Below are 27,482 nucleotides of genomic sequence, written 5' to 3' on the forward strand. Positions count from 1 at the left end.
TCCGGTCACTGACGGGCAAGGAGGGGCTCGCCCTTGGCCACGGGAGGGCCGCGCTGGCTTTGAGGTCCTCTGGCACCCTGTGATGACGCCCTCCACTAGCGCCACACAATGCCTGCTGGGGGATGTAGATTTTCACCTGCCCGTTCCCCTCACGACAGCGTGGATGGAGTTCAGCCTGCCGTTCTCCTCACGGTGATCGAGAGGGCAAGGCGAGATGGAATACAGAGGGTGTAAAACAGCCGTTCCCCTCATGGCATGAATGAATGTGGGGTGTTTTTTTTAGTTTTTTTTGCGCGTCTGCACTTTTATAGTCCATGAGCCATCCAGATCAGTGCTCAGCAACCCCAAGAACTGGCCACGGGACTCAAGACAGAGGAGGGGACCTCCTCTATGCACTCCAAAAGTGCCACAAGCTCAAAACAGGATAAGTAGGGTGCCAAGTAGTGTCCAAACCATTGCCTGTTGCCAATGCGCCTTGTATCGCGATCTCGAGCCGCCACTGGGATCACCTCACCTCACACCAAGGCGTTACAGACCCACCATACGTGCCTCACAAGGCTTCCCAGCAACTGAGGTGTAGTACTTGACTCTGCTGCCCAGCATAGAATGTGTGATGCAAGAGCCTGTTAGAATCTCAACCTTATGAGAAATAATTCAAAGAACCTACAACGTGCAAGATAACTCTATATGAGCCAACTAGAGAACTTACAAGGAGGAAAGAAAATTTAAGGAAACAGAACTGAATCAAGGTAAAAGACTTTTGCATTTTAAAACATATGTTTAAGCTAACTGGCACTACAAAACCCCACCAGTGACCCCGAAATCGGTCGCCCTAAGCCTCTGAGTGCCAGATTAAGCTTTCTAGCTCAAGGTCATAAGTCTTTGTAAAGAGACCTGGCGTTAGGAGATGTAAAATTTTGACCTTTAAACTAGTGTTTGACACCATTTACAAGAAGCTAAGAGATATTCCCAACTCCGTTTATTTATTTATTCTACACCAAGCTCCTGTATTTTATTACAGTCAAAAATCGAGTGCTCTGAATTGGACACCTTTTTGCACACGAGATACATTTGAGCTGTTTGTTCTGACACTGACACCAAGTGGAATTTACATGAAGCGTCTCGTTGTGCCAAAAGACATCGCATCATTGTTTAATGCTAAAGTTTGTCCTACGGTGATATCGATGCCTGCTGTACGACCCTTTGAAGAGTGAACAGAGCTCAATGTGGGTCATTCATTCCGTGTTTGTTTATTTGGTAGCAGACAGCACGAAAGAAAGCATGATCAAAGGACCGTTGTTTATTTTTCTACTGTTCGAGGAGCCATGTGTTGCGAGGAGATTGCCACTCCATGTACATTTTTATGAGGATGTTTGCAGGGCATTATTTAACGTTAAGCATTTTGGCAGTTCCACTTTGAAAACTTTCACATTCAAGCGCGTGTTACCTGTGTTTGAGTCACACAGCTTATTCTTGGAAGCCTCTATGATGTTGGAGTTCTTGCGAGGATGTAAGCTGATGGGAATTGTTTTAAAGCACAAACGTGCCGAGAGCCACCCGGTGCGACGTGGTATGCGTGCCACCATCTTACCTTGCATTGCATCGGATTAATACATGGAAGCAAGATCGTTACCATGGACATGATCCTTCGGGTGGAGCAAAAAGCTTTTGGGACATGATCGTTATTTGCAACAGAAGGAACGGACGGACAATAACCCTTTAAGAGCCGTTTTTGAGTTTGGAGGATGTGTAATGCATCCTGCTACACTACAGTAAAAGGTACTGAAGATGACATTACCAATGGAGGCTGTGTATATCAGCAGGCATGTCGGTAGATTCTTTGGACTTCTGTGGATTTATACCAATACTAGCAGACTACGGATGGAGATTGAAGACCTCGGGTGAGAGATCGCTCATCAGACCACGAGACTGTTTATAACATTATTTTGCTGGTCATTGTTATGTTATTTTGTGTGTGGGTTTAAGTTTAAGTTGGTGTTTAAGGTCTGGACTTGTGTATGTTACGCTGAGTGCTTATCTCGTAGTATGTGCCCTGGGGTGTGTGTGTGGGGTGGTGGTATATGCTCTACGTTGATGAACTTCTGGGTGGTAAGTTCACAGTGATGTTTATTCCAGGGTAGTGTGTACTCTATGGTGATTTTTGCAAGGGACACATGTATCCTGCTATGTGGAGTTCCAATTTTAAATATTTCCATGGAGTTTGAGGGAGCTTGGACTTCCAATTTTAAATATTTCCATGGAGTTTGAGGGAGCTTGGAGTTCCAATTTTAAATATTTACATGGAGTTTGAGGGAGCTTGGAGTTCCAATTTTAAATATTTACATGGAGTTTGAGGGAGCTTGGAGTTCCAATTTTAAATATTTACATGGAGTTTGAGGGAGCTTGGAGTTCCAATTTTAAATATTTACATGGAGTTTGAGGGAGCTTGGAGTTCCTAATTCTGGATGTCTACACTGTTACGTGGAATATGTGGGAGCTTGGAGTTCCATTTTTGGTTGCCTACCAGACTTTATATTTGACATAAGTGGTGTGAAGGTTGTCTCTTATCTAAGTGTTATATTGTCACGCCGTGAGTTGGAACCTTTTTGCCTCCATCTGACCTGGCCAGTCAGTTTGTTTGGTTTCTGGGTTGAGTATGTGATGCGTGGGCGTGATAGTGTGTTGGTTATTTCGTTGTGTGAGTAATGTTTTGATTAAGGAAGAGAGAAGGTAGTGTGAATATTATTTATTAGTTTGCGTGATTGGTTTGTGAAGATGTTAAATTGCTAATCTCATCTGATTTTACATTTATGTTGAAATTGCGTGATGTGACTTGTTAGCTCATTTACACTCCGCAATTTCTATTCATATCTCTCGTTCATCAAATTAAAGAAGGGAGATGTGTAGTACTTGTCCCTGCTGCCCAGCATAGAATGTGTGATGCAAGAGCCTGTTAGAATGTTCTGTGTGGATGTCTGGCAGTTGAATGCGGGCTGAGTGGCAAGAGGCCACTCCTGGTGGGGTTCCTCCTTTATATACTTGACTTACCAACTAACATGAATAGAGGAGCATCAAGAAACTACATGGACTACGTGGCATTTATTTACAACATGAGGACAGTCACACATTGCAGTTAAATCTCCTTAGGGAGTCCAGCTGTAGGGCACCCCGCCTTTAAGAATGGAAATGATATGCAATGGGTCCACTGAACACCAGGTACAGTCCACAAACGCTAGCAGAGGTTGTAAAGTATTAAAAACAAATTAAATTGCAGACGGGGTGCGCAAGAAGGACACACCGCAGATCACACACTCCTCCAATACTATAGTGCGGTGCCAAGGCAGTGCAATCAGCCAAAATATGGTGCCAAAAGACACATTGGTGCAACTTCCTCCAGCAGCCGACTGGGACTCAGTTAACGTCACCAACAACTCACCTCGCACAGGGGAGGCACTGACTTCAAACTGCTAGCAGGGTTCAGACAAATCTGGGCAGAAACCTTCCAAATCACAGCCTGCTCGAAAGAGACTCACCTCGCCTGCAGCAATGAGTCCAGTTCCGCAGGACAACTATGCTCACCCTTGTCCCGGGGTAGCAGGTTCAGGCGCAGCTGCCGGGCTTCCGCAGTCCTCCAACAGCACCATAGATAGGTCCGCAAGCCAGCCTCCAGGAGTGCCCAATCACTCAACTCTCTGCCGCGGGTCCGCGTCTCAGGCTCCACTCCTCTCTTGCACAAACCGTAAGTCCCGTAAACCTGATGAGAGTCCCTTATTCATCTCATGTAGCCCCCTTGGCTGCAGTGGAGTCTAGCGCCATGTGTAGTGTTGTATCCGAATCTGTTTGATGGTATCCCACGTGGTATTGGGCATCTTGGTATTTAAGATACCCAATAACCCGCTGGATCGCCGCCCGACATAGGGGCTCTCTTTAGGCCCACAGAAGGTGCATGCTGGCCAACTGCCTCCCGGGTGTCTGGGACCAAATGTGCATGAAATAGTTATGCTCCAGCCTACTGCCCGCACAGCAGGATTTGGGATCTGTCCACAACAGGTAGCAAACCAATTTCAATCAGGCAAGTAATAAAGTACAAATTAATTGTTTGGTTAGTTCTTAAACCCCATAGAATGTCTAAGCTGACAGGCACGATGTAGGCATATTTTTGAACGGCACACAAATTGTTTATAAATATCCAGCCCTGACACTCTGTGGCCCTCTTTGGACCACAGTGTATCACCTATGCACATTCATGGACTTGCAATCACCAGCTCTTAATTTCAATCCAGAAGGAAATCAATTGCTAATTGAGATGAAAACAAGGTAGTCATATTTGTTACTGGGAGAAGTGAAGAGCAACAACTTAAGCAAGTAACAATCACTGATAAATTCCCCACCCTCAGAAATATTACAAAAGACTCACCAGTGATCAGGTAGGCAGAAGAGGAACCCTCCTTTGTGGCATACGCTATCCCGCCTCCCACCCTTCCCCCCCAACCACCATCTACGAAGCACACTGGGCAGCAAAAAACTGAAGACATGAAGAGCCACCCTGACAGCTGAGCCCAGTGAAAGGATTGCATGTATGTTAGAAAAGGTTTTAACATCAAGTAAAAAATAAAGACCTGCCAACTCCAAGAATTGTGAAGAAGATAAAGACAACTTCTGATAAAGGAAGATCTCAGGAAGTGCCACATGTCCCAGGGGGTAGTAATAAGTGCAGGAAATATTTAAAAAGTACAAAAACAACAGACCTCGTCAAGCAAATGATCCTCAACCAGAAAGGCCAAAGGCTAGGCTGCCACAGTGGAGAAGACAACTTGACGTTGTATAGTCAGTCCCCAGCAAAGGCAACAACCACCACCAAATAGACTAGAGAGTTCAAGTATCAACTAAAAAGACGAACAGTCACCCACCAAGTTAACTGGCTTATCTCCATATCGAAGAGTGGCTTTCATGAGAGTTTTCAATTATCTGGCCATGGATCTCAAGATGATTTTCGAGGGAACAATTCATGCTTGAATCTCAAGTCCTTCATGTCACAGCTGCAGGAGGAAAGCCCTCTTAAGGTCTCTAGCTTGATAATTGCAATTCAAAAACTGGGTGTGATGCTCTAAGCAATGGCGTGGAATAAACCTTTCCCCTCCAAGAGAACGTCGAAATCCACCTATCAAGTTACCTTTGGCAAAATGATCGAAAACATTTCTTTTCATTGAAGATCAAGATGTCTATGGCCATACACCAGGCTGCTGTATTGTTATTATAACCTATGGCAACACTGATCTCAGAACTGTTACCTCATGTATTTCCTGGCAGATTACATGATGGGAGCCACACAGAATAAGGCATAGTCTGCAGTAGCGCAAAGATTCTCTGCATTTGCTGTCATAGGTGAACCAAACCATTATTTCCAATCCCAGTGTCAGTCTGCCTTATTGGTGAACATTGGAGTAAGCAAGCCATTTACCTTCACTAAAACCAAGAGCCTGCCGCAAGACATTTGACAAGTTTTTGAAATGGCTATGGGGAGGGAGAATTACAAAGTGGCATACCCTAAGACTCCTAATCTGCAGTTTATCAATTACCTCAGGGGCTGAAAAAGGGTCATATCTTAGTATGTGGGGTCAAATCTGAAGGCCAGATCTATCCAGACAGAATTCTGAACTTTCATGGCCCATGGAAAAAACGTCAATAGATTGGTGTATGGCTGTCAAAACTGATGGCTTTCATACACCAGACTTTTAGTACATTGATAGGAACCGCTGTGATGGCAGTTCATTCAGTGTTCTGAGATGACTGCAGGACCAGTGGTCGTCTCTAAATTTGGAGGGGCGATTACTCTCGGGATGGTGGAGGGAATCTGCTCCTCAGTCCGGAAGGACAGTACTTTGTCTGCAAAACCTCATCAGTCTCTAGTCTGAGATGAAGTCTACACAGGGGACCACCACAATATAGCAGAGTGATAAATTAGGTTCTTAGTTGAGAGATGTGGAAGTTCCACTCGGGGAGCAACCACAATGATGGACAGGGTGAACCACAAAAGTCACTAAATTAACCTGTGCTTAACTCTCTGATAGCTTGCCACAATAGCAGTCAGACTTAATTTAGAGGCAATGTATAAAGTATTTATGCAGCATACAAACAGCAATAAAGTGAAAACGTAAAACAAGAAAAATCCAATTTAGTAAATTAGAGTAAATTTCAATAAATAAAATGACACTAAAACAAACAAAATCTAATCAGTAGAACCGGACATATGTTTATTTAAATTTTTGGGTGAAAATTGCATCAAAAAGCACAAAGTACCACGCGTGGTTATCTGGTTGCACCTAACCGTAAGAAATTTACACGTTCAAGCCGACCACAATGGAACGCGGGTCTGGTATAAGGACCAGGTTAGTCCCACTGAAGAGTGAGAATGAGACATTCTTGTGTATATTCAATAAGAGATATCTAATGTAAAATTATTTGAAACATATTTAAGTCTCCAGTGTTAATTCTCATACAGATGCACTTACACAGTGACATGGTTGAGGCCTAATACATCAATTACCCTCTGTTTTGAGCACCACTGCATCGTGTACCAGATTCCAGTCTACAATACACATGGCTTAGCATTGGTCTTTCCATTTGGTCAGTCCTCTGAAATAAAGTTAAAGTGGGTAATAATATTGTAAACGCTAATTGCTGCCACAATGACACTCCTGGTTTATATTTTTCCTTAAAGTTGCACAAATTAAAGTGGTAAATTCTTCAGTTTCATTTAATAACATTACATATTGTTATATATATGTTCACACAGAGAATCCATTGTCACTGCATTACACCCTACAAAACAAATATCCTCTGGAATGATGTGGTCTGTGCTACAATAATTGTTCTTCACCTTTTTGGATGACCTAAGTAAATGATAAACGCAGTGTGTTTGCTCAGGAGGAAATAGCCCAGCTCCTTTGTTAAATGACGGCCTGTGAACACAGTGTTAGTAATAATTAATTATGTAATATTCCAATGGGAAACCTAAGCCTATACGAAGTGCTTCATCCGACTCCTAACCGATTATCCATCTGCTGCGATTATTTAAAAAAAAAAAAAATACTCAATTACTGCAATTAAATCTCGCAATCCAGTATCTGTCCGGCTGGCCAGATTGCATTACAGACAAGCCATAACAATTGCCAAAAGGGAGTGGGAAGAATCCCACTGGGAAAGCCTTAAAGATGCTAGTAAAACTAAGAATGGTAGTTTATTCTGGGCACTCGTCAGAAATTCGAATGGCTGTGATTCGAATCAAATCCCCAATCATATCACAGACAGTGATTGGTTTGAACACTTTAGTAAACTTTATGGTGGTAATGCACTGCCTGGAGCCCCAGGGCATTTGAGCGGTGCACTGGATGATGGTTCTCGACAGGCTGCTCCCATTAGAGTTGATAAATAGGTTCTGATGGCAATTGCTAAAATTGTATCCGCTAAAGCCCCAGGGCAGGATGGTGTGCCGGGTGACCTTTTTAAAGCTAACCCTGATGGTTGGGCCGTTTATTTCACAAATCTGACAAATGCACTATTAGCAGGTTCACCTGTCCCCAATTCATGGAAGGCGGCTGAGGTGGTCTCTATTTACAAGAAGGGCCATAGGGAGGATCCCGCCAACTATCGCCCAATTAGTCTTATAGACGCTGGGCAGAAATTGGTTGGTAGGGTCCTCCTGGAGAGAATCCTCTCCTGGGCAGAGGAGAACAACATCATCTCACCCTTTCAGGCAGGTTTCAGGGCATGCACAGGCACAGTTGATCAAGCTTTTAGGTTGCTACTACTTCATTGGAAGGTGGTCAACATTGGCAAAGGCGGTCTTTATTTGGCATTTATTGACTTAAAGACCGCCTTTGACTTGGTCCCCCGTGAACACCTTTGGCTGATATTGGAGGAGATGGGGATTCCTCTACCAATCCTAAATCTTCTGGCACGCATGCATGATGGAACCTATGCCCGCATTAGATGGGGATCTCAAGAGCATAAAACTGACAGAATACCTGTGAATCGAGGGGTACGTCAGGGCTGCATGTTAGCCTCAACACTCTTCACGCTATTTGTGAATGGTGTGGTCTCTTTTCTGCTCGAAATAAACGCTGATGCCCCGGTCTTGGTGGGTGACAAAGTGCCCACCCTCCTTTTTACTGACAACACGCTGTTGGTTTCAAAAACCCCCGTGGGTCTGCAAAGGCTGCTGGATCGTTTCTGTCTGTTCTGTGAGCGGAGGGGCCTGGTCATAAATACCTCAAAAACCAAACTCCTTTACTTTACCCCAAGTAAGGCTTCCAGATCCACCCTCTCCTTAGATGGGGTGTCACTGGAATGCGTAAACGAACTTGATTACCTGGGTATTAGAATCTCACATAATTTAAAGTGGCAACCTCACATAGATAAAATGGTATTAAATCACAAAAGGGTAGTCGGAGCATTAGGGCGAGAACATCGCACATCCATCTCTAAGCCCATCGCTCCTGCCTTGGATATTTATGCTGCAAAAGCTGTAGGCTGCGCCCTTTATAGCGCAGAGCTGTGGGGCTTTGATTGTGTTGACGCACTGACCACCTCTGAGAATACGTTTTTTAGGGAGCTGACATCGCTACCAAGGGGTACCGCCATCAAACCATTACTGAGCGATTTGGGTCGCCGTTCCATTAAGGATTTAGCTAGGCTACGTCCTCTTCTATATTGGGCCAGGTTATGGCGGACCCCCGAGCTCTCAAAGTATTTAGATGGCTTGAAAGAAGTTATGAACCTTTATGGTGCTCACAAAATTAGCTGGATTCGCAATATAAAGAAGTCAAGTCAAGTCAAGTCATAAAATTTATATAGCGCACTACATACCCAGAGGGTCTCAAGGCGCTTAGGGAGGGGAGGAGGATTACTTGTCAAATATCCACGTTTTAAGTTGCTTTCTGAATGCTAGGTGGTTCTGGGTAAGGCGAAGGTAAGTGGGAAGTGAGTTCCATGTTTTAGCCGCCAGGTATGAGAAGGATCGACCTCCCATGGTGGCCTTGTTGATGCGAGGTACAGTGGCGAGGGCTTGGCTGGAGGATCGTAGTTGGCGGGGGGGGTGTAGAAGGACAGTCGTGAGTGGAGGCATTCTGGTCCGATTTCGTAGAGTGCCTTGTGTGCGTGGGGCAGAAGTCGGAAAGTGATCCTCTTATTGACGGGTAGCCAGTGGAGGTTTTTCAGGTGACCAGAGATGTGTTCGTTACGCGGGATGTCCAATATGATCCTGGCTGAGGCGTTTTGGATTCGTTGGAGTTTTTTCTGGAGTTTAGCGGTAGTACCTGCGTAGAGGGTGTTTCCGTAGTTCAGTCGGCTCGTGACCAGAGCATGGGTGACTGTTTTTCTGGTTTCGGTGGGGATCCAGCGAAATGTTTTTTTGAGCATGCGGAGAATGTTGAAGCAGGATGTGGAGACGGCGCTGACTTGTCTGTTCATTGAAAGTGAAGAATCCAGGATAACGCCTAGGTTCCGTGCGTGGTCTGTCGGGATGGGTGCTTTTCCAAGGGCTTCCGGCCACCAAGAGTCGTCCCATGCAGAGGGGGATGTACCTAAGATGAGGACTTCTGTTTTATCTGAGTTCAGTTTCAGACGGCTGTGTTTCATCCATTCGGCAACTTCTTTCATCCCTTCGTGTAGGTTAGTTTTGGCGGTGCTGGGGTCATTGGTGAGAGAGAGGATCAGTTGAGTGTCATCCGCGTAAGAGATGATGTTGAGGTTGTGTTGGCGGGCGATGGCCGCGAGGGGGCTCATGTATACGTTGAAGAGGGTTGGACTGAGTGAGGATCCTTGTGGTACGCCACAAATGACTTCAGTGGCCTCGGACTTGAATGGTGGGAGGCGGACTCTCTGGGTTCTTCCGGTGAGGAACGAGGTGATCCATTCAAGTGCTTTTCCTTGTATTCCGATGTTTCTGAGGCGTTGTAAAAGGGTGCTGTGGCAGACTGTGTCGAAGGCTGCAGAGAGGTCGAGGAGGATGAGGGCGACTGTGTCTCCATTGTCCAGTAGAGTTCGAATGTCGTCTGTTGCTGCGATGAGGGCGGTCTCAGTGCTGTGTTTTGCTCGGAAGCCAGACTGTGAGGAGTCGAGGGATTTGTTGGCTTCGAGGAAGGCGGCGAGCTGGTTGTTGACAGCTTTCTCGATGACTTTGGCCGGGAAAGGAAGGAGCGAGATGGGGCGGTAATTTTTGAGTTCGGTGGGGTCCGCTGTGGGTTTTTTTAGAAGGGCGGTGAGTTCAGCGTGTTTCCAGCTTTCCGGGAAGGTGGCGGAGTTGAAGAGCAGTTGATGACGTCTCAGAGGTGCGGTGCTATGACGGAGTTTGCTTTGTTGAAGATGTGGTGAGGACATGGGTCTGTGGGGGATCCTGAGTGGATGGAGTTCATCAGGCGGATGGTGTCCTCAGTGGAGATTGGGTTCCAGTCGTTAAGGGTGTTCAAGGGGGGAGGATGTTCAGCATATGGTTGGGTGAGTTGGTCTCCGGGTTGGTTGTCGGAGCTGTTGTGGATGTCTGCAGTTTTGTTGTGGAAGAATAAAGCCAGGGAGTCGCAGAGGGCTTGAGAGGGGGTGATGTCGTTGGAGTTGGCCGAGGGATTGGTAAATTCCTTGACGATGTTGAAAAGTTCCTTGCTGTTGTGGGCGTTGTTGTCTAGTCGATCCTTGAATGCTGTTTTTTTTGGCCTTTCGGATTAGTTGGTGGTGTATGCGGGTGGCGTTTTTGAAGGCTTCCTTGGTGCTGGTGGTTGGGTCTTTTTTCCAGGCCTTCTCAAGGGAGCGGCAGAGTTTCTTGGACTTCTTAAGATCATCGTTGAACCATGATGTCTTCTTGTTGCCTGGTTTGCTTTGACGTTTTTTCGGTGATGCTAGGATGTCGGCGCTGTTGGATAGCAGAAGCTCTTGCTTGAATCTGGCATGCCAACCGATTGGGAGCCTGAGGTTTCTCTTTCCAAGGATGATACTAAACAAGCCTACTGGAAGTGGGTTGATGAAAAATAATTAAGGGACCCAAACCAAGGCAGGCTGACAGAGGCATTTATGCAGCATAAATTAAAGCCTCGTTTGGAGCCTTACCTGGATTTTATTAAGAAACCAAGAGACAGATCCCTTTTTATCCAGTTTAGGTTGGGAAACTTCCCCCTCCGTGATTATACGTGTAAGTGGAAGCCCCTCCATCAAACCCCACCTGACTGCCCAATCTGTGAAGGTGTCACTGAAAACATCCCTCATGACTTCTTTGTATGCCCAGCCTATGCAAAACCCAGACAGAAATGGCTAAAATCAGTGTGTTTACTGCTTGGAACCAGGGATCATTCCTCTGCACTCAGAATACTTAAGGCTGACACTAGTACAACCTTAGTGTGTGGGGTGGCCAAATTTCTGAGCTGGGCTTGGCTGATTAGATCGAATGCTACTAGATGACCATAGCATTAGTTGGATTTTTAAAAAAATATAACCCACAAAGCTGCTAATGTTTAATATGTTTTTAACTATTTATTGAAATATGAATGGTTTTATTGTAATGTACTTTTTAAAAAATTTAATGTATATGAATTGTGGTTTTATATTTCTAAGTGCTTTTATGATATTCTGTATATCGAAATAAAGCTTTGATGATTGATGATGATAAAAAAAAATCAGTTTATCCTAATGGCCTACATTAATGAGTTGTTAGTTTGCTGTTTTTTATTTCATCCAAACCTTCTCAATAGCCATGTCTGATTTTGGCAGACATTGTGCATCTACAGAATGTAAGCAAAAGTTGTAAATAGAAATATATAGTGAAATCTAATTGAGATGTTCAATTTCTGAGACTTGCAACAGGCGGGTTAGTGGCAGATTGGTGCTACATCTTCTTACTCACTGTTCTCTGACTGAAAGAGTGAGTCGAATTAGCATCATGATAGTCTTCAGTATGATACTGTGGGCCTCGTTGATTATCACTTGGACTTCTGCACCTGGTTCCACTTATTCTCAAATCTATGATCCACTGAGGCTATGATGGACAAATGCCACATTGGAAACATTTCTTCTCATACGTAAATATCCTTTGTTTGAAGGCATTCTTGTGCTGTAATCATAGATTTGGTAGAAGTCAAAGTAACATATCGAGCCAAATCACCTCACACAACTGGCCATGATACTATTATAGAGCTTCATCAGCCCCAATGCAATTTCCTGGTAATGTATTGTAGCAATCACCTATGTCACTTATTGATTCAATGACTGATTTGGTTTGGTGAGGCCTATCATTAAGTTCCAGAGGACGTTACCAAAGGTTAAATGTGAGGTTCCTTAGAGCATGTATGGTGCATCACTTTTGTAGGCACAAAAGGGCCTTTGAACAAGAGTCTGTGTAAGTACCTAGACATTCACTAAATCAAGATGGACGTTGTGGTTTACTTGAAGTGTTGTGTCCAAAACATTTTGCAGCAGTGAACACCAGAGATTGGGCAGATCTTAAATCATGGTCCATCAAGATCTGTCACAGCTGAAGGTAAACCTCGCAGCAGGCCTGTGACACTTACCTAATGAAATTGAGGTGCCAGCTTGAAAGTGGGCAAGTGAATACAAAGAACTCTCTACACGTTCACGTTGATGAGCTACAGACACATTCTTTCCAAATCCCAAACAAAAATTACCTCCATTTGACTGAGGGATATTTGATGCATTAGTTATGTCGAAGTTGAAAGACTCACTTTAATAACCTTTGTTCTCTTTGTTCCTAGAAAATTTTGATTCCTGGATAGTTGATTCAAATGAAGGTGATGAGTGGAAAATTGAGGACCTCCCTGGTGGTCATGGTCAACCGTTTCCTCAGCCCAGCATCCGGAAATATTTTGTTACTTCATTCGGGTAAAGTGGAACCTATGACAGCTTTGGGATAGTGAAAGGGAGATCAAGTGTAAAGGCAGGTTACACTGCTATACATATTAGTGGTCCATTTCAGTGAACAAAATTTGAATATTTCTAGATGTGAAGCGTGCATGACTGTTTTTCATGTTACCTGCTGCTCCATATGTAACTTAAGACCACAAAATCTCATTTCCAAACGATCAAAGGTGTCTCCATGTATGTCAGACGGACAACATTCTACATCCATGTAGATGTCACACCTTGCTAGAATTTAGAAATATTTAATTGGCTAATATAGATTCATGTGGTTGAACTCCATCAGTGAAGGCCACCTCATTTAGGATAAAAAGTATGACGGTAGGGAGATCTTCAAAATTGGCAAATGAAATATTTTAATATTGTTAAATTAAGAGTATTGGTATTCCATTGTATTGCAGCATTTATATAGTGCTTAAGATCCCTAACCAAATTGCGGGGCAACACCGATGTTCATCTGGTTCTTTGGTTCACTTTTTGAGTGCTTGGTTTAACATGGTGCAGGTTATAGTTAGACCTGCATGGAAAGCCCTGGGTGAAGTGTGAGATTTGGGGATATGCTCTAAACTTGGATTAGAGGCATTACTACATATGAGCATGGGGTGTTGAGGAAATTGTGAGACTAAGTGCAGTCCCACATGCGGATACTTACTCATTCATGTAGGAGTGATGCTTGTTAGTGGTAAGAGCAGAGTTTTTAATGCATTATGGAGATTGTGATGGATGTACATTTTTCGTATTCTAGAAGGAGTTAAGTGTCGGATCTTGACCATTTGACCAGAGCAGTTTCCATTAGTGCATGATTTTTTTTGAATGAGTGGATGGGCAAGAGTTAAGCTAATCTAGACTGAAGCGCTCTAGCTTGGTGTCAGGTACAGATGTGTGCTGAAGGAAAAGAGGTGCAGAGCAGTGAGTGTCCCGATGAGCTATGAGCTTTTCTTGAAAGTGATATATTGAGGCACAGGGAGTCAGTGTAGAGACTGAAAAGTTGGTTAAATGTGCCAGAAAATTAAGGTTAAGAAGGTATTTTACAGCTGCATTCTAGATTTTATGGCAAGATCCAGAGGCAATAATGACTTTAATGCTGCATTTCACATCATCTATAAAAAAAATTCAGGCGTATGTATGGCAAGGCGAATAATTCACATAGTATTTCTTTTTGTTAGCTCTCCTGGGAGGGGATCATTGAAGCAGTAATGAAATAATTCTCAACCTTCACAGAAAATTAATGGAGGCACTGGAGGCAAATCTTACAAGACTGCTAACAACTTGATGGGGCCTCTATCGTTTTTATATTAAATAACATGATTTCCATTGTGTGATTTGGAGATTACCTATTTGACTTTTAACTTTTGGCTTGGTGTGACTTATCTAGTGTATGACCGTTACCACCTGGACCCTGATTATGGGCCAGTCAGAGAAGTGTGTGCTGTTCATAGCACCATAACTTGATTTTTTAACATCAACCAACCCACTGCATTAATTTTGACGGTCGATGCTGAAAAAGCATTTGATCTTGTAAACTGGGATGCGCTTTTTTATATTCTTAAAAGAATGGGGTTCCCAGTTATAATATTTGATATGTTATGGAACCTATATCAAGAGGCCCAGGATCCAGATTATTATAAATTCTTGCCCAGTAGGGATGGTCGACATAAATGGAGGCACCCGTCAGCGCTGCCCTTTTCTCTTTTGCCATTTACTTTATAGAATCCATCGCGATTAGGAATAACCATGAGATAAAAGCACCAATAGAAGGTATGCCTAAACTAAAACTGTTTGCAGACGATACTATTCTCTAACTTATACCTGAAGAGCAGAATATCTAAATCACGTCGGCAGAGTTTGCACAGTTTGAATCAATTGGGGGCTACAAACTCAATCATGACAAAACTGAGATTTTGCTGTTTAATTCTGGGTGCCAATTTCTTCCATGCAATCTTCAAAGGCAAGTGTGCCCCCATGACCCAGTTCAGTAGTTGGGGATGTTACCAATCGCTATGGGGATATTTTTAAATTAAGTTTTGGGTTAATGTTTACCAAGATTAGGAATTTACTAGGTAGATGGACTCTCCTCCCACTTACATTAATCAGCCGAATTGCTCTTATAAAAATGTCGATTTTACCACTACTGATTTTTCTTTTGACAAATGTCTCGATCAAAATCAAAATGTCGTATTTTAAAGAATTAGAGGCAATCTTTCGCCGGTTTATTTGGAGTAAGAAGGCTTCCAGGGTAAAACTCCCGGTGCTTCAAATAGATATTAGCCAAAGGGGGCTGGTACTTCCCCAAGTTTGTTTTTATTATGAAGCTTTTTTTTTTAATATAACGGGTCTTTTGATAGACTATAAGGGTTCTCTGGACGTTTTTTTGGGAAAAAATGGTGAGGGAAGCAGGGTCTCAGATTCCAGTTGTTAGGTTGTTAGAAAAACAGCTAAACTCCCAAAGAAAACTAGATACAAGACACTACAGGAGTATTGGGTCATTTTACTCCAGGGAGACCTACACTGCTGGATATGAATATTTGAAGCTTTCAGAATGCAAAGGTCTGGGCCTGTATATCCAGAATAGTCAGATAAAGGTCTGGGAAGGTAAGGGTTTTAAAGATCTTGGCCATTTTATAGTAGGGGGGAGGTTTTTAAATTGGCAGGATATACAAGCTAGGTGTGGAGAATGTATGACGTTACAACGCATGCTTTTACCACGCATGCCTTTACAACGCAGTTTTTACAACGCATGCCTTTAAAATGCATAGTGCTTTGGGGCGCTGGATAGTGAATAGTTTAATTTACTATTCCAACTCCAGTCCCCGTGGATAGTAGGGAAGGTGTTGGATAGTAAATTAAACCTATTCCCTATCCTAGAGCGCCCCCCAGCGCAATGCGTTGTAATGGTTGGCGTTGTAAAAGTTGCGTCGTAAAGGCACTGCGTGGTAAAAGTTGCGTTGTAAAGGATGTTTCCCAGGTGTGGAATGCCGTGCAAGTTTTTTTTTGGGGGGGGTATCTTCAAATTATTCAACTTATAAAACATGACTGTCCTCCATCTAGTCGCGCCACAGTGTCCTTATTTGCTGCCCTTTTTAAAACTAAGCTAAGGGGGGTGGGAAATTAGTCTAGGCTTTTACGGAGCTAAAGGGGGTCCACCATAATATCGAGTTTTCTAGATAAAATTACTGAAACACAATTCACTTTCTCAGAGGCAGAGTGGCAGGTGATCTCGCATTATGGTAACAAGGCATTAAGAGCAGCTAATTTTTAAAGAATGTCATTTTTATCACACTGGATGGCTTACTATACTCCTAGAGCGCTCCACAAAATGCACCCAGAATAAGAGGATAGATGCTTCCGATGCCAGCAACTGGACCAAGGGGGCTGGTGTCATATTCGTTTTAATTGCCCAGCGTTGGCCCAGTACTGGGAGAAAGTTTTTTCCACCCTAAGTGACAGCCTTCAGCCGCCCGCCTCCCGCTCCCTGAACCCTCACCTGCTGGGGCAGAACCAACGAGTGGAGCGCGGCGCAAGGGCTTCACACTACCATCCCCAGCAGCCCTAGCGGCACCGGCCGCGTCAGTTTCGCGCCAGGAGGCGCAGAAATACGGCGTCACCCCCGTCTCGCGGGACGCCGGGCGAAGCCCGGGCAAAGGGCGGGCCCTCTGTGGCCCTCAGTGGCTGAGGTAGGCTGGGCTGGGCCCGGTTATTTTCATTGTTCTTTTCACTATTTATACAATATACTTCTGGTTGCTAGAGGAAGTAACACTCTGCGAAGTTAATAAGTTGCTTCCTTGGAGAAGTGTGGCTCAATAGTTAGAGCGGCAGACCTTGATGCAGAGTGCTGGCCAGGGACCAGGGTTCGATTCCCGCCTCGGCGGGATCGGGCTTAAATTCCTCTGACTGGATATTCTCGCCTCAGTGCTGAATCTAAGCATGGGCCCCACGCTGCAACTCTGGGCAATAGCTTGCTTAGTCTCCACAACGGCCCCCGATACACAAGGGATGCCTGGTTTCACCATGGGATGCCCAGGAGTGGACACCTCACAAGGAAAAGCCAGGAGGGGTTCCCTTGTGGTAGGAGTACAAGCGCCGGGATACTTACGGGTGACTGTTCGCGCTATACAAATACAACACATTTACATTTACATCTACCACTGGTTAGTTATTGCTGCATCTCCAGAGCTTTATTTATTTTTTACAGACATTGTACTACTCTGTGTTCACTCTTTCTGGAGGTATACTATTTGTAAAACAACGAACTGTGGGAAAAGTCTGCAGAAGATGTCTAAAAAACTTCGCTCGGGAAGACTAGTGGGGGGAAGATCTGGTGCTAAAACAGATACCAACCCCTCGCGAAATAAATCTGTAAATAATCCCCCGTTAAAGGGACAATGCCAGCTCTTTGAGTTATGGGATAAACCTGTGGATAAGAAGTCTAATTCTGCTGTAAAGGAAGCTCTCCTCTCTGCGGCTCAGGAGGATCCTACACAAATGGTTACTAACTCTATGTCCCCATCCTTGCTGACCGCGCCACCGCAAGCAGCAGCTGTGGTGAGTTCCTGCCTTGTGCAACCTGAAGGGGAGGGGGAGAGTAAGCCCTGCGTTCTTGCAACAGAAGGAAAGCTAGAGAATCAACCACTTATGCCTCAAGCTCTTTCTTTGAATGACAGGTTAGGTGGGGACTCCTCACCGTTATCTATTGATCTTGAACTTTGCGGCCGCTATGTAAATGCAGCTAGTTTGGAGGCTCTAGAATCTATTAAGCCTTCTGGGGGTGCTACTCCCTCCGGGCTAATGTTATATAGTAGTACTCCTTCGTTAAACGGACAGGACATGTCTGATCTGTTAAATGTTTCCAGGAGTCCGGGTCTTAATTTTTCTGGTATCCGTCCTCCAGCTGAAGCTAGTGATAAACCTATATCGGAATCTTTGATTGCTTTGGAACAATTATTAGCCTCCATATTATTTCTCCTGGGGAAATTTGTAGGCAGCTCGGATTGTATTCTGGACTCAGTTACTCAAATACTGAAGACATTGCTACAAAAAACACCAGATACGAGGAGTGTTCCCTCCTCCAAGGCCGAATCCAGCTCTCCAAAGGGGAAAATAAACGCGCCCATATTGAATTCTGGTATAAAGGCTGCAGCAATAGTTCATGAAATTCATACTACAGTCCTGCCTTTAACCGCAGTGCCCAATTGTGTCAAGAACTCTGTTCTTGAGATCGAGGAAGAAAACAAATCTATCTCCGGTTCTAAAGTGGTTCAAGATTTATTTCCAATTTTCATGTCGGAAAATAAAAAAGAACAATCTGAAGATAAACAAGAAGTAAAGGTAAAAAACGGAAAACACAGAAATAATAAAGGGAATAAAAGGAAACCGATCCGAAAATACAGGAAGAAAAGACAACAACGGATAATCTTCCAAAACTCTATAGTCTTGTCTGAGAATGAAGAAACAGACTCAGATCCAACTTCTATGGCCTTAAAGGTGGATAGTGAATTTTGTCCGCCAACGACTTCGGAAGATTTACCGCAAAAGGATGGTCCTGTCCCGAGTACCTCTCCATCGATAGTGTCAAGGGCCTCTAACTCACATTAACTCGGGTCCCTTAACCCTTTGGCCTCTTCTTTTTCTCTTGCACCAGAGGTTGGAGATCGCCCTCTTCCCTCTTTCCAGCCAAAAAACTCAAAGGCTTATGTGGACACTCTTGTGATTGACTTTTTACCTTTATTTGATGCAGACTTACCCTTAAACAGAGCATGGCTACTTAAGTGTTTTAGCGAGATGGAAAGTCTTCACCCTATTCAATCTAGGGACATTGAGCTAGTCTCTTTGTTAGGTGGAGGCAGGGTCTCATGTATAAGGGTCAAATTCTATTCCAAAATTATTGTAAATTTGATATTACAGCAAGCTGAGAATTTTCAACGTACAGGTATTGATGTTCTCCCTATTTTTAGCTCTGGTAATACCCACCCTCCCCATGGGATGACACTAAAGGGTGATAAACAAAATGGGGTACCTTCCCCACTTAAAGACCTGAAGATTTGGGTCTCTAAAGGGAAACGTTCGGTCTCCCAGGTAAAGCCACTTCCACTGCCTCAGAACTCCTCCTTAATAGAGGATAATAATCGGTGGAATTGGCTGCACAGTGCTTTATCTACTAAGACCACAGATAACCTCAAATTGTTTCACCATCTTTAACACCCCATTGAAAATTATTTCTTGGAACGCGGCAGGGATACATAGTAGCCCAGAGAAATTTGACCTTTTATTCTCTCTGGGAGCAAATGTGATCTGCATCCAGGAAACATGGTGTACTAATATGCTGGATGTGTTGAAGGATTTCTATGTTCTGGAAGTGCCAGCTGCTCCATCCAAGAAAGGTCACGCTAGGGGGGGAATTGCTTGTCTATTATCAAATAAACTGCAGTGGAGATTCTCCCATTATATTGACCCAAGTAACCTTTTTCAAGCTATAACAATAGCAAATTTGCCCAGTAATTTAAAAAAGTCATCTGTTGTAATTATTAATGTGTATATTCCCCCAGAAGAGCGTTTTAATCTTATATTGAAGCATGTATTTCGATATATTGGCCAAATTAAAAATGTACCATCCCCTCCGGAAGTTATCCTAGTAGGAGATCTGAACTGTAAAATTTCCAATGCTAGTCTGAAGCTTTTCAGAAATAAACCCAAAGAAGAGGCGCATTTTGTACCCCAATCCCTCTTCCCAGATAAAATAGTGACTAATAAAAGAGGGAAGATTCTGCTAGAAGAACTAGCGGCAGTTGAGGGGCTTATATTAAATGGGAGATTCCCGTCTGATGTGCCTGCGGAATTTACACATAAGTCACCTTTTGGGTCCTCCATCCTTGATTATGCAATTTCGGATTATGGTTTGTTTCCTTGTATTCAGGATCTTAAGATAATTCCTACAACTCTGAGCGATCATAGTATAATGCTGATAACTATTACTTTAAAACCTCTGCCCACTGTGCCATGGTCCCTTAACGGCAGTGACGCTTCTTTTCATGCTTCCACGGGAAGATGTTTTTGGAATCCTACTGCCATTAACGGGGTGCATGATATATTATGTAAAACTCTATTAGAATTAAATGAGTGGCATGGTTTAGAAATAGTTAATTTTGAAAAACTTATGAGAAACATCATTTTAGATGTAAAAAAGGCTAGCCGTCCTAGAAAATGGGTAGTTTTGCCTAGTATACTACGCATCCTGAACAAAGAAATAAATAAACTAATCAGTGAGCAATATTTAGATAGAGTTATGGAACGTGAAAAAGAAATCTCTAGATTAAAAAGAAAGAGACGCAGACTAAAGGCGAAAATAAAAAAGGAGAAGGAAGATACAGTTTGGATTAACTTGGGGGAATCAGTTGCTCATGGTAGGATTAGAGAATTTTGGTCAATAATTGGGAAGGGATGTGGTACTAGAATAAGCCCTTGCCCCATCCCTATAGCTGAAGAGGTATGGATCGCTTATATTCGGGACCTCTATGCAGGGAATGGTATTTCAGGTGAAGATATTGTCCTAGATGCAACGCCTGAAGGACTCATTAATTATCCCACAGAGGAAGCAATTGAAATGGCCATAAAGAATATGCGCTCCTCTGGTGCAATGGGTCCCGATGAACTCCCTATGACGGTCTTGAAGCAGGAACCCTTAATGTGGAGTAAAATCCTGTACCCATTGTTTAAAGCCTGTTTTGTTTCTAAAACGGTACCTGTCTCCTGGAGGGGAAGTATTTTGGTCCCTATTTTTTAAGAAGGGAACTAGGGACAGCCCCAGTAATTATCGTTTGATAGCCCTCCTCGACTCTATCGGAAAGGTTTTTGCGAAATGTCTCTTAAATTTTCTTTCCGACTGGGTCGAGGAGAACAATATCTTGCCACTTGAACAAACTGGCTTCCGTAGGGGGCACGGTACTTTAGACAACCTCACCACCCTCCATGTGGTAACTGATAAATACGTGCAGGTGAGAGGGGGGGTGGTATACGCGGCTTTTATTGATTTCTCCACAGCGTTCGATAAAGTGGACCATAGAACGCTGTGGAGAAAATTGGCAGCTCTTGGTGTTCCATCCTATCTATTGGAGCTTGTTCGTACACTCCATACAGAGACTTGGTGTAGTGTCTTGCAAGGGGGCGAAAGGGGTCTCTCCCATCAAATTTCTTCTCTGAATGGCCTTAAACAAGGCTGCCTATTGGCTCCTCTTTTGTTTTCCTTGTATACTGTAGACCTGCCTGTTGCCTTGTCTGTCAGTGAGGGTATTGCTCCAGTGATTGGGGGGACCCCAATATCTTGCTTGATGTATGCCGATGACTTCCTTATTTTAGATCTGACTCCCAAAGGCCTTGCAAATTGGCTGCAAGCCCTCCATGTTTTTGCTTTTGCTCATTGCATGAAGATTAACATATCTAAAAGCAAAATTATGTGCATAGCCGGGAAAAAGAAGTGCCGATCTGAAAACTTTGGATGGTATATCGGCGGCCAAAAACTGGAGGTTGTTAAATCTTATACTTTCTTGGGGAAATTATTGCGACTAACTTGAGCGAGAGGCCTCATATTGAGTATAGTTCACGCAAAGCCCTCGCCCATGGCAAAGGTTTAAATTCCCTCTATCATGCCACTGGAAAAAGGCACTTTTCGTGTTTACTGGAGGTATATAGGTCCAAAATTCCCGCTACGATACTATATGGTATCGAACTTATAGAGGTGAATTATTGGGACTTTTGCCATAAGATTGAAGGGAAACTCTTAAGATCCCTATCTTCTCTAAATACCGCGTGCCCTTTGGCCGCTTGTAGGCTTGATTTCGGTCTCAGGAGCAGCTGGGTACAGGGACTATGTACCCTAGTAAGATGGGTGGCCTGCCTGGCTAGAGCTGAACTGGAGACGATGAGAGCTCTCCTCAGAAATGAATTACTGGGTAATTTCAAAGAGTTCTCACAACTTGTAAGGAATTTTAGAAGAGCTGTTACTCTTCTAAAGTTGGATGAAAACACCTTGTTTTTACATTCTCCCTTACAGTTAAAACTCTTATTAAAACAGGCCTCGTGGGAACTATGTTTTCAGTCAGATAAGAACATAATCTATGAAAAAAGGGATGTCGACCTTCTCCTTAATTCTTATTCGATTAAGTTGGCCCAACCCTATGTCACATGGAATTTGCCGCATGGTATCCGTAGATTATGGTTTCTTTTACGTTATGATCTATTACCTTTAAATCTACTTTTATCCAAATGGTACGGTTCTTCTCCTATGTGCAATTTATGTAACCTGAGTACCCAGGATCGCATGCATGTTTTGTTGATCTGCCCTGCGCTCCGTACATTGCGACTCAGATGGTTAAAACCTATTTGTCTCCGTCTTGGCATCTCCACTCTGAACAGCTTCCTCCAATCACTTTATTGGCCTCCTAATGAAATGTTATGTTTCTATATTTTTTATTTTTTTAAAGGTTTTTTAGCTATTTATTAATATGTTTCTGGAGATGTTTGACATTGCTTCCTGTTGTAGATTTGTCATTGTATGGTATTTTGTATTCAAATGTGTTATTGAATGTCATTTTTTTTTTTATGTACTTGTTTTTTTTTCTTTATTATTGTGAATTTTATGTGGCCCTCGTTGAGAGCCAAAACAAAATAAAATAAAATTGAAAATTGACAGCCTTCAGAGGAAATTACAACCTGAGGGCCTATGCAAAAAGGGTTGGTGCGATAAAAAGATTCACAGTTGTCTGGAAGTATATGGATAAAGTAGTACGCGAGTAGCTGGCTACAGTCCGATTGTATAAATATGATAACTGTTGAATTATCAAAAACATTGCATTTTACTGAACATGCACAGCACTTTAGTCGGAAGAGTGATATTGTACTCTGCCCTCCAAGTCGAATATTATTCTGTGGCTAGATGACATGTTTAATGTTTATTAGCAATACGAGATCTTGAATTCTATAAAGTAGAGTAAGGAGATTTGGCATTTTAAAGGATCGGAATGCATTGCACTAATAGCACTTTGTCTACTTTGAAGTTTGGTCATTATCATGTTTATTAAGGATGAAATTATAAAATATCGGATGTACCTTTTTAACAAAGTATTTTTATTTCACAAGCCTTAAGTAACCATATTTAATGTGAAATTAATCTCTGTGCTGATGTAAAGTTTTTCTTTATGATAATTCTGCTCTCTTCATGAAATTCAGGATCTCCCTCATTGTGTCTCCAGTTGTGTCGTACATCGGTAACTTTTCCAATTGGGAGATGTAATAGGACTGGACCCTCTTCTTTTGTGGTAATCTATTTGGGCCAAAAAAGGGCAATCTTATCCCTGCCTTGGATTTCCACAAGATAACGCCAAGCATGCCATTATGAAACTGGTGGCCTTGGGATCCCTGTTCTTGAGCACTAGTAAAAGTCACAAAAATAGACAAAGGTGTAAATGCACAAAGGAGCACGCTAAATACCAACACGGTTGCCACACTTTGTAGGAGTTGGTCCACCAGTGGCAACTGGGAGGCTTTGATGGAATACTGGGCTGTATGTGCAATGTCAGAAGGCTGTGGATCAAAACCTGACTAAATTCCAAGATGACATGGTGGCTGTCAAAGAGTGGATGGCGGCCAACTGCCTTCATCTGAATTCCAGCAAATCAGAAATTCCTTATCCTGGGAAGAGATATTCAACAATGCGGTGACAACTGGTTGCCCTCCTCTTTAGGGCTACCCCCCAGCCTAAGGCAGAGGTAAAAAAAACCTGGGTGTTTGGTTGACAAGTCCCTGACATTTGAAGCTCGGGCGAAATCGGTGTTGGGTGTTTGTTCTACGAGGGCTAAAACCCATTCTTCTGTTTTTTTATTCTCGTGTACGCAAGGTTATTATCCATCTACTACACTCTCTAGGGTGGACTACTGCAATACTATGTATCTAGGCTCAAATAATACAGTGACTAAAAGACTTCAGCTGGACCAAAATGTGGCGGCATGGCTACTATTTGCAATTCCTAAGTCCTGGTCGGTTTTCTGCTTTATCCACAGGCTGCATTGGCTCCCTGGGGATAAAAGAATTCACTTCAAGGCTCTATGTAATGCACATAGATTCTTCACTTCCCAGACGCCCTCCATTCTATCCAATTTGCTCCACTGGTATGTGCCCCAGCGGGATCTGTGCTCAGCTAATCGCTATTTGGCTTGTGGCCCTCGTGTCAGAAGAGCAAGAGCAGGAGGGCGCTCCCTCTGCGCCAAAGCTTCCTCCCCTTAGGGACGCTCTTCCTGTGTCCATCAGGACCATCCAGAATCACTGGTCATTTAGAAGGGCCGTGAAAACCTGGTTATTCTTGGCCCAATCCTCTGTCTTTTTCTCCAGCTGAAGCTCATTGTGAGACTAGCACTGGGACGCCCTGTTGCTGTGGCAGTCATGCGCTTTACAAATATTTTAACATTTTAACATAACATCATCCTCCAAGCCAAGATCATCCTCAAATAATAACGGCCACTTGTACCTAGTAACCTGTTGTCTAAATTGACAGTGTTAATCCCCCTGACTTACTAGGCCCTTACACAGGGACTAGACAGAAGATCTGGGGGATATGGATGATGATGATGACGACCAGTTGGAGGCCCTTCAGAGCCCACGGGAAATAGCCATCTGGTCCAGCTTAAGCTCCTACACATAATATACTACGCGAGGACTCTCCTGCATAAGATAGGTAGGGCTGTGACACCGCTATGCCTCAGGAGATGTCATCAGGAGGCCACCTTCTTGCATATACTCTGTGCTTGCCCAGCAACCCAGGGGTTTTGGCTTAGGGCGACGAAGGTCATGTCTAAAGTTATCTCCAAACCAGTCCTTCTTGATTAGAAATGGCTACTATTACCAATACAAGGTGAGGAAAACTGGCCCAAACACCACAAAATCTGGCTGAAGATGGCAGTCGGTAGTAGCCTAGCGCAACATAGCCAGGTAGTGGGGCTCAGACAACCCTCCAAGCGTGGACGATTGGGAATCCAAACTCGATTGGTGCCAGAGGGCGGAAGAGGTTATCCACCAAAGCCTAGGTTGCCCTAAAAAATACGGAACAGTGGGGGGAGGAAGGGGGAGTGGGGTGCCTGGAGAGAATTTAGAGGTACTGATGGGGGGCTCAATTAACACAGATAGAGCCGGACCATGTGTTTTGATGGGATGAATAGACTCTAGTTCCTGTGAGAGTTATTTGGTCCTAAACGTGCCGACAATAATTACCATTAAAAGGTTACCGAGCCATTGTATAGCCCACTGGTGATACCCTCCACTTTGATAAGTAAATTTGTTTATCTTCATCATGTAATGGTTGATGAGCAATGTTTAATAAAAAGATTTTTTTAAACAACTGACAGTGTTGCTTTGTACTGTTTTTAGAAAAGTTTGTTATTTTATGTTATGTGTGTTTGGGTAGTCCACAACTCATCTGGAGGGTATCCTGGTGCTGCAGCAGGATCTGTGTGGGCCGAGCGAGGGTCTGGGTTAGGTGAAGAGGCAGGTCTTCAGTTTACTGCAGAATTCGAGAACTGAGGAGGAGGCTCTGATGTGTGTAGTAAATACCTCAAGGAGTCCAAGTAGAGGTTGAGAAGTTTATTATGAGAGACAGCTTGAACAACCACCTTCAGCGGAATACCAGTAGAGACTGATCATATACACACACAGAGAATGTTACAGTGGGAATGTACAATAACAATTCTAACATGGAATACTACACACCTTCCCTCCTAAAAAAAAAAAAGATAAACAGAATAAAATAACAAAAAAAAACCAGAAAGGAGAGAAGAGAAGAAAAAAAAACTTCAACACAAGTAATCATGTAATTTCACAGGAATCTGCTTGACACGAGAACTCTTCCTCAGAACAAAGTCAGGAACATCATTGTCTCGGGAAACAGGATTTTGAGAAATAGAAACAGTTTCTTGGACAATGGAGTTACCAACATTACTTTCATTAACAAGTGTGGGAGAAACATTCTGAGGAGAAATATCAACCACAGGAACAGGAACATTTAAATCTTGACTCTCCTGCATGAAAGTGTCTACCATAGCAGAGTAAGGCACATGGTCTTCAACAACAGAGTTCTTTGGTATGTTATCCAAAGAGGAATCATGGGTAGTGGGGGAAGATGATGAACATAGACTTCCTTCCAGACTCAAATTTTTACACAGAGACACTCTTCTGAAATTCCATACTTTACCCCCCTCAACACGAACAGCTTTAGAGAAAATTTCTATAACCTTGCAAGGATCAGACCATTTGTTCCACTTATTCCCAACAGACCTTCCAAACTTGACACGCACAAAATCACCAACTCTGATCTTCCTACTACGGTTGTTTAAGGACAAGGAATTGTTTTTCATTTTTTCTTGGTATTTCAAAACTCTATCTTTAACTTCATCACTGTCAAAAGAAGATTCACCCGGGAATTTAATTTTCATCCACCAAGGAAGAAGTTTTGAACCAGGCTTCCTACCTCTAAGCATCTCAAAAGGAGACAAACCTGTGACCGAGTTGGGGGAGGTTCGATAGGACAATAACGTAGCACGCAGAGTTTTTTTTCCAATCCAGATTACTCTTAATGGCCAATTGGATGGATTCCTTAATGACCCTGTTGAAGCGTTCCGTTTGACTATTGGCCTGGGGATTGTAATTAGACACCCTCTTATGCACAATGCCACACCTTTCAAGAAAAGACCCAAATTCTCTACTGACAAATTGTGGACCATTATCAGATACAATTTCAGCTGGAATCCCTTCCCTACAAAAAACGTCATCCAGAAACTGAATAACCTGTATAGAACCAATTTTATCCACAATCTTGAGTTCAGGCCATTTAGAAAAGTAGTCGATTAAGACTAAAGCAAACACCTCCTTATTGGGAGACAAAGACAGAGGTCCAATAATATCGATGCCTAGTTTTTTCCAGGGACAGGTGACAAACTCAATGGGCGAAATATCTGTGGACAAAGGTTTCACAGTCTTGTCACTCTTGGCACACGGAGAACAAGAACTTACCCACTTATCAACCATTTTATCAATCCCGGGCCACCAGTAAAATTCACGGATACGTCTCTTGGTACTGGACATTCCCATATGGCCTTCATGTGCCATAGAGACAATCTTTTCCCTCAAAGTAAAAGGAGGGATAATCTTGTCACTTCTAATTACGAAACCTTGGTCAAACATAAGTTCATCCTTAACTTTAAAGAAAGAAAGAACATCACCAGAAAGGTACCTTTCTTGGGGCCAGCCATGCTGCAAATAATCCACAACGCCAGATAAACAAGTATCATTACACATTGCTTCCCTCCAAGCAATCTCAGATATGCCATCAGACAGACCTGCACTGTTACATTCATTGACATCATCAATGTTAAAAACTACATCAGAATCAGATAGGTCAGGACAAATAGAATTGACTAACGGTAACCTGGACATGCAATCGGCATGTACATTCAAGCGACCAGGGATATACTCCACGATACACTGAAACTCTTGCAGTTTTGCAGCTAGGCGGGCCAAACGCGCAGTTA

The 27,482-nt window shown here is 43.3% G+C and overlaps 1 protein-coding gene across 4 annotated transcripts in view; it reads left to right on the top strand.

Annotated features, from left to right (window-relative positions):
- Positions 1-27,482, top strand: part of LOC147710628 (F-box only protein 6-like) — a 208,027-nt gene that overhangs the window by 97,848 nt on the left and 82,697 nt on the right. For all 4 annotated transcript variants that reach the window (XM_086921306.1, XM_086921305.1, XM_086921304.1 and 1 more), the window contains one exon: positions 12,756-12,882. In XM_086921306.1, coding sequence (XP_086777432.1) covers positions 12,756-12,882 — 127 coding nt within the window. The remainder of the gene's footprint in view (positions 1-12,755; positions 12,883-27,482) is intronic.

The sequence above is a fragment of the Lissotriton vulgaris genome, chromosome 5 (genome assembly GCF_964263255.1).
Source record: "Lissotriton vulgaris chromosome 5, aLisVul1.2, whole genome shotgun sequence".
Classification (NCBI taxonomy): domain Eukaryota; kingdom Metazoa; phylum Chordata; class Amphibia; order Caudata; family Salamandridae; genus Lissotriton; species Lissotriton vulgaris.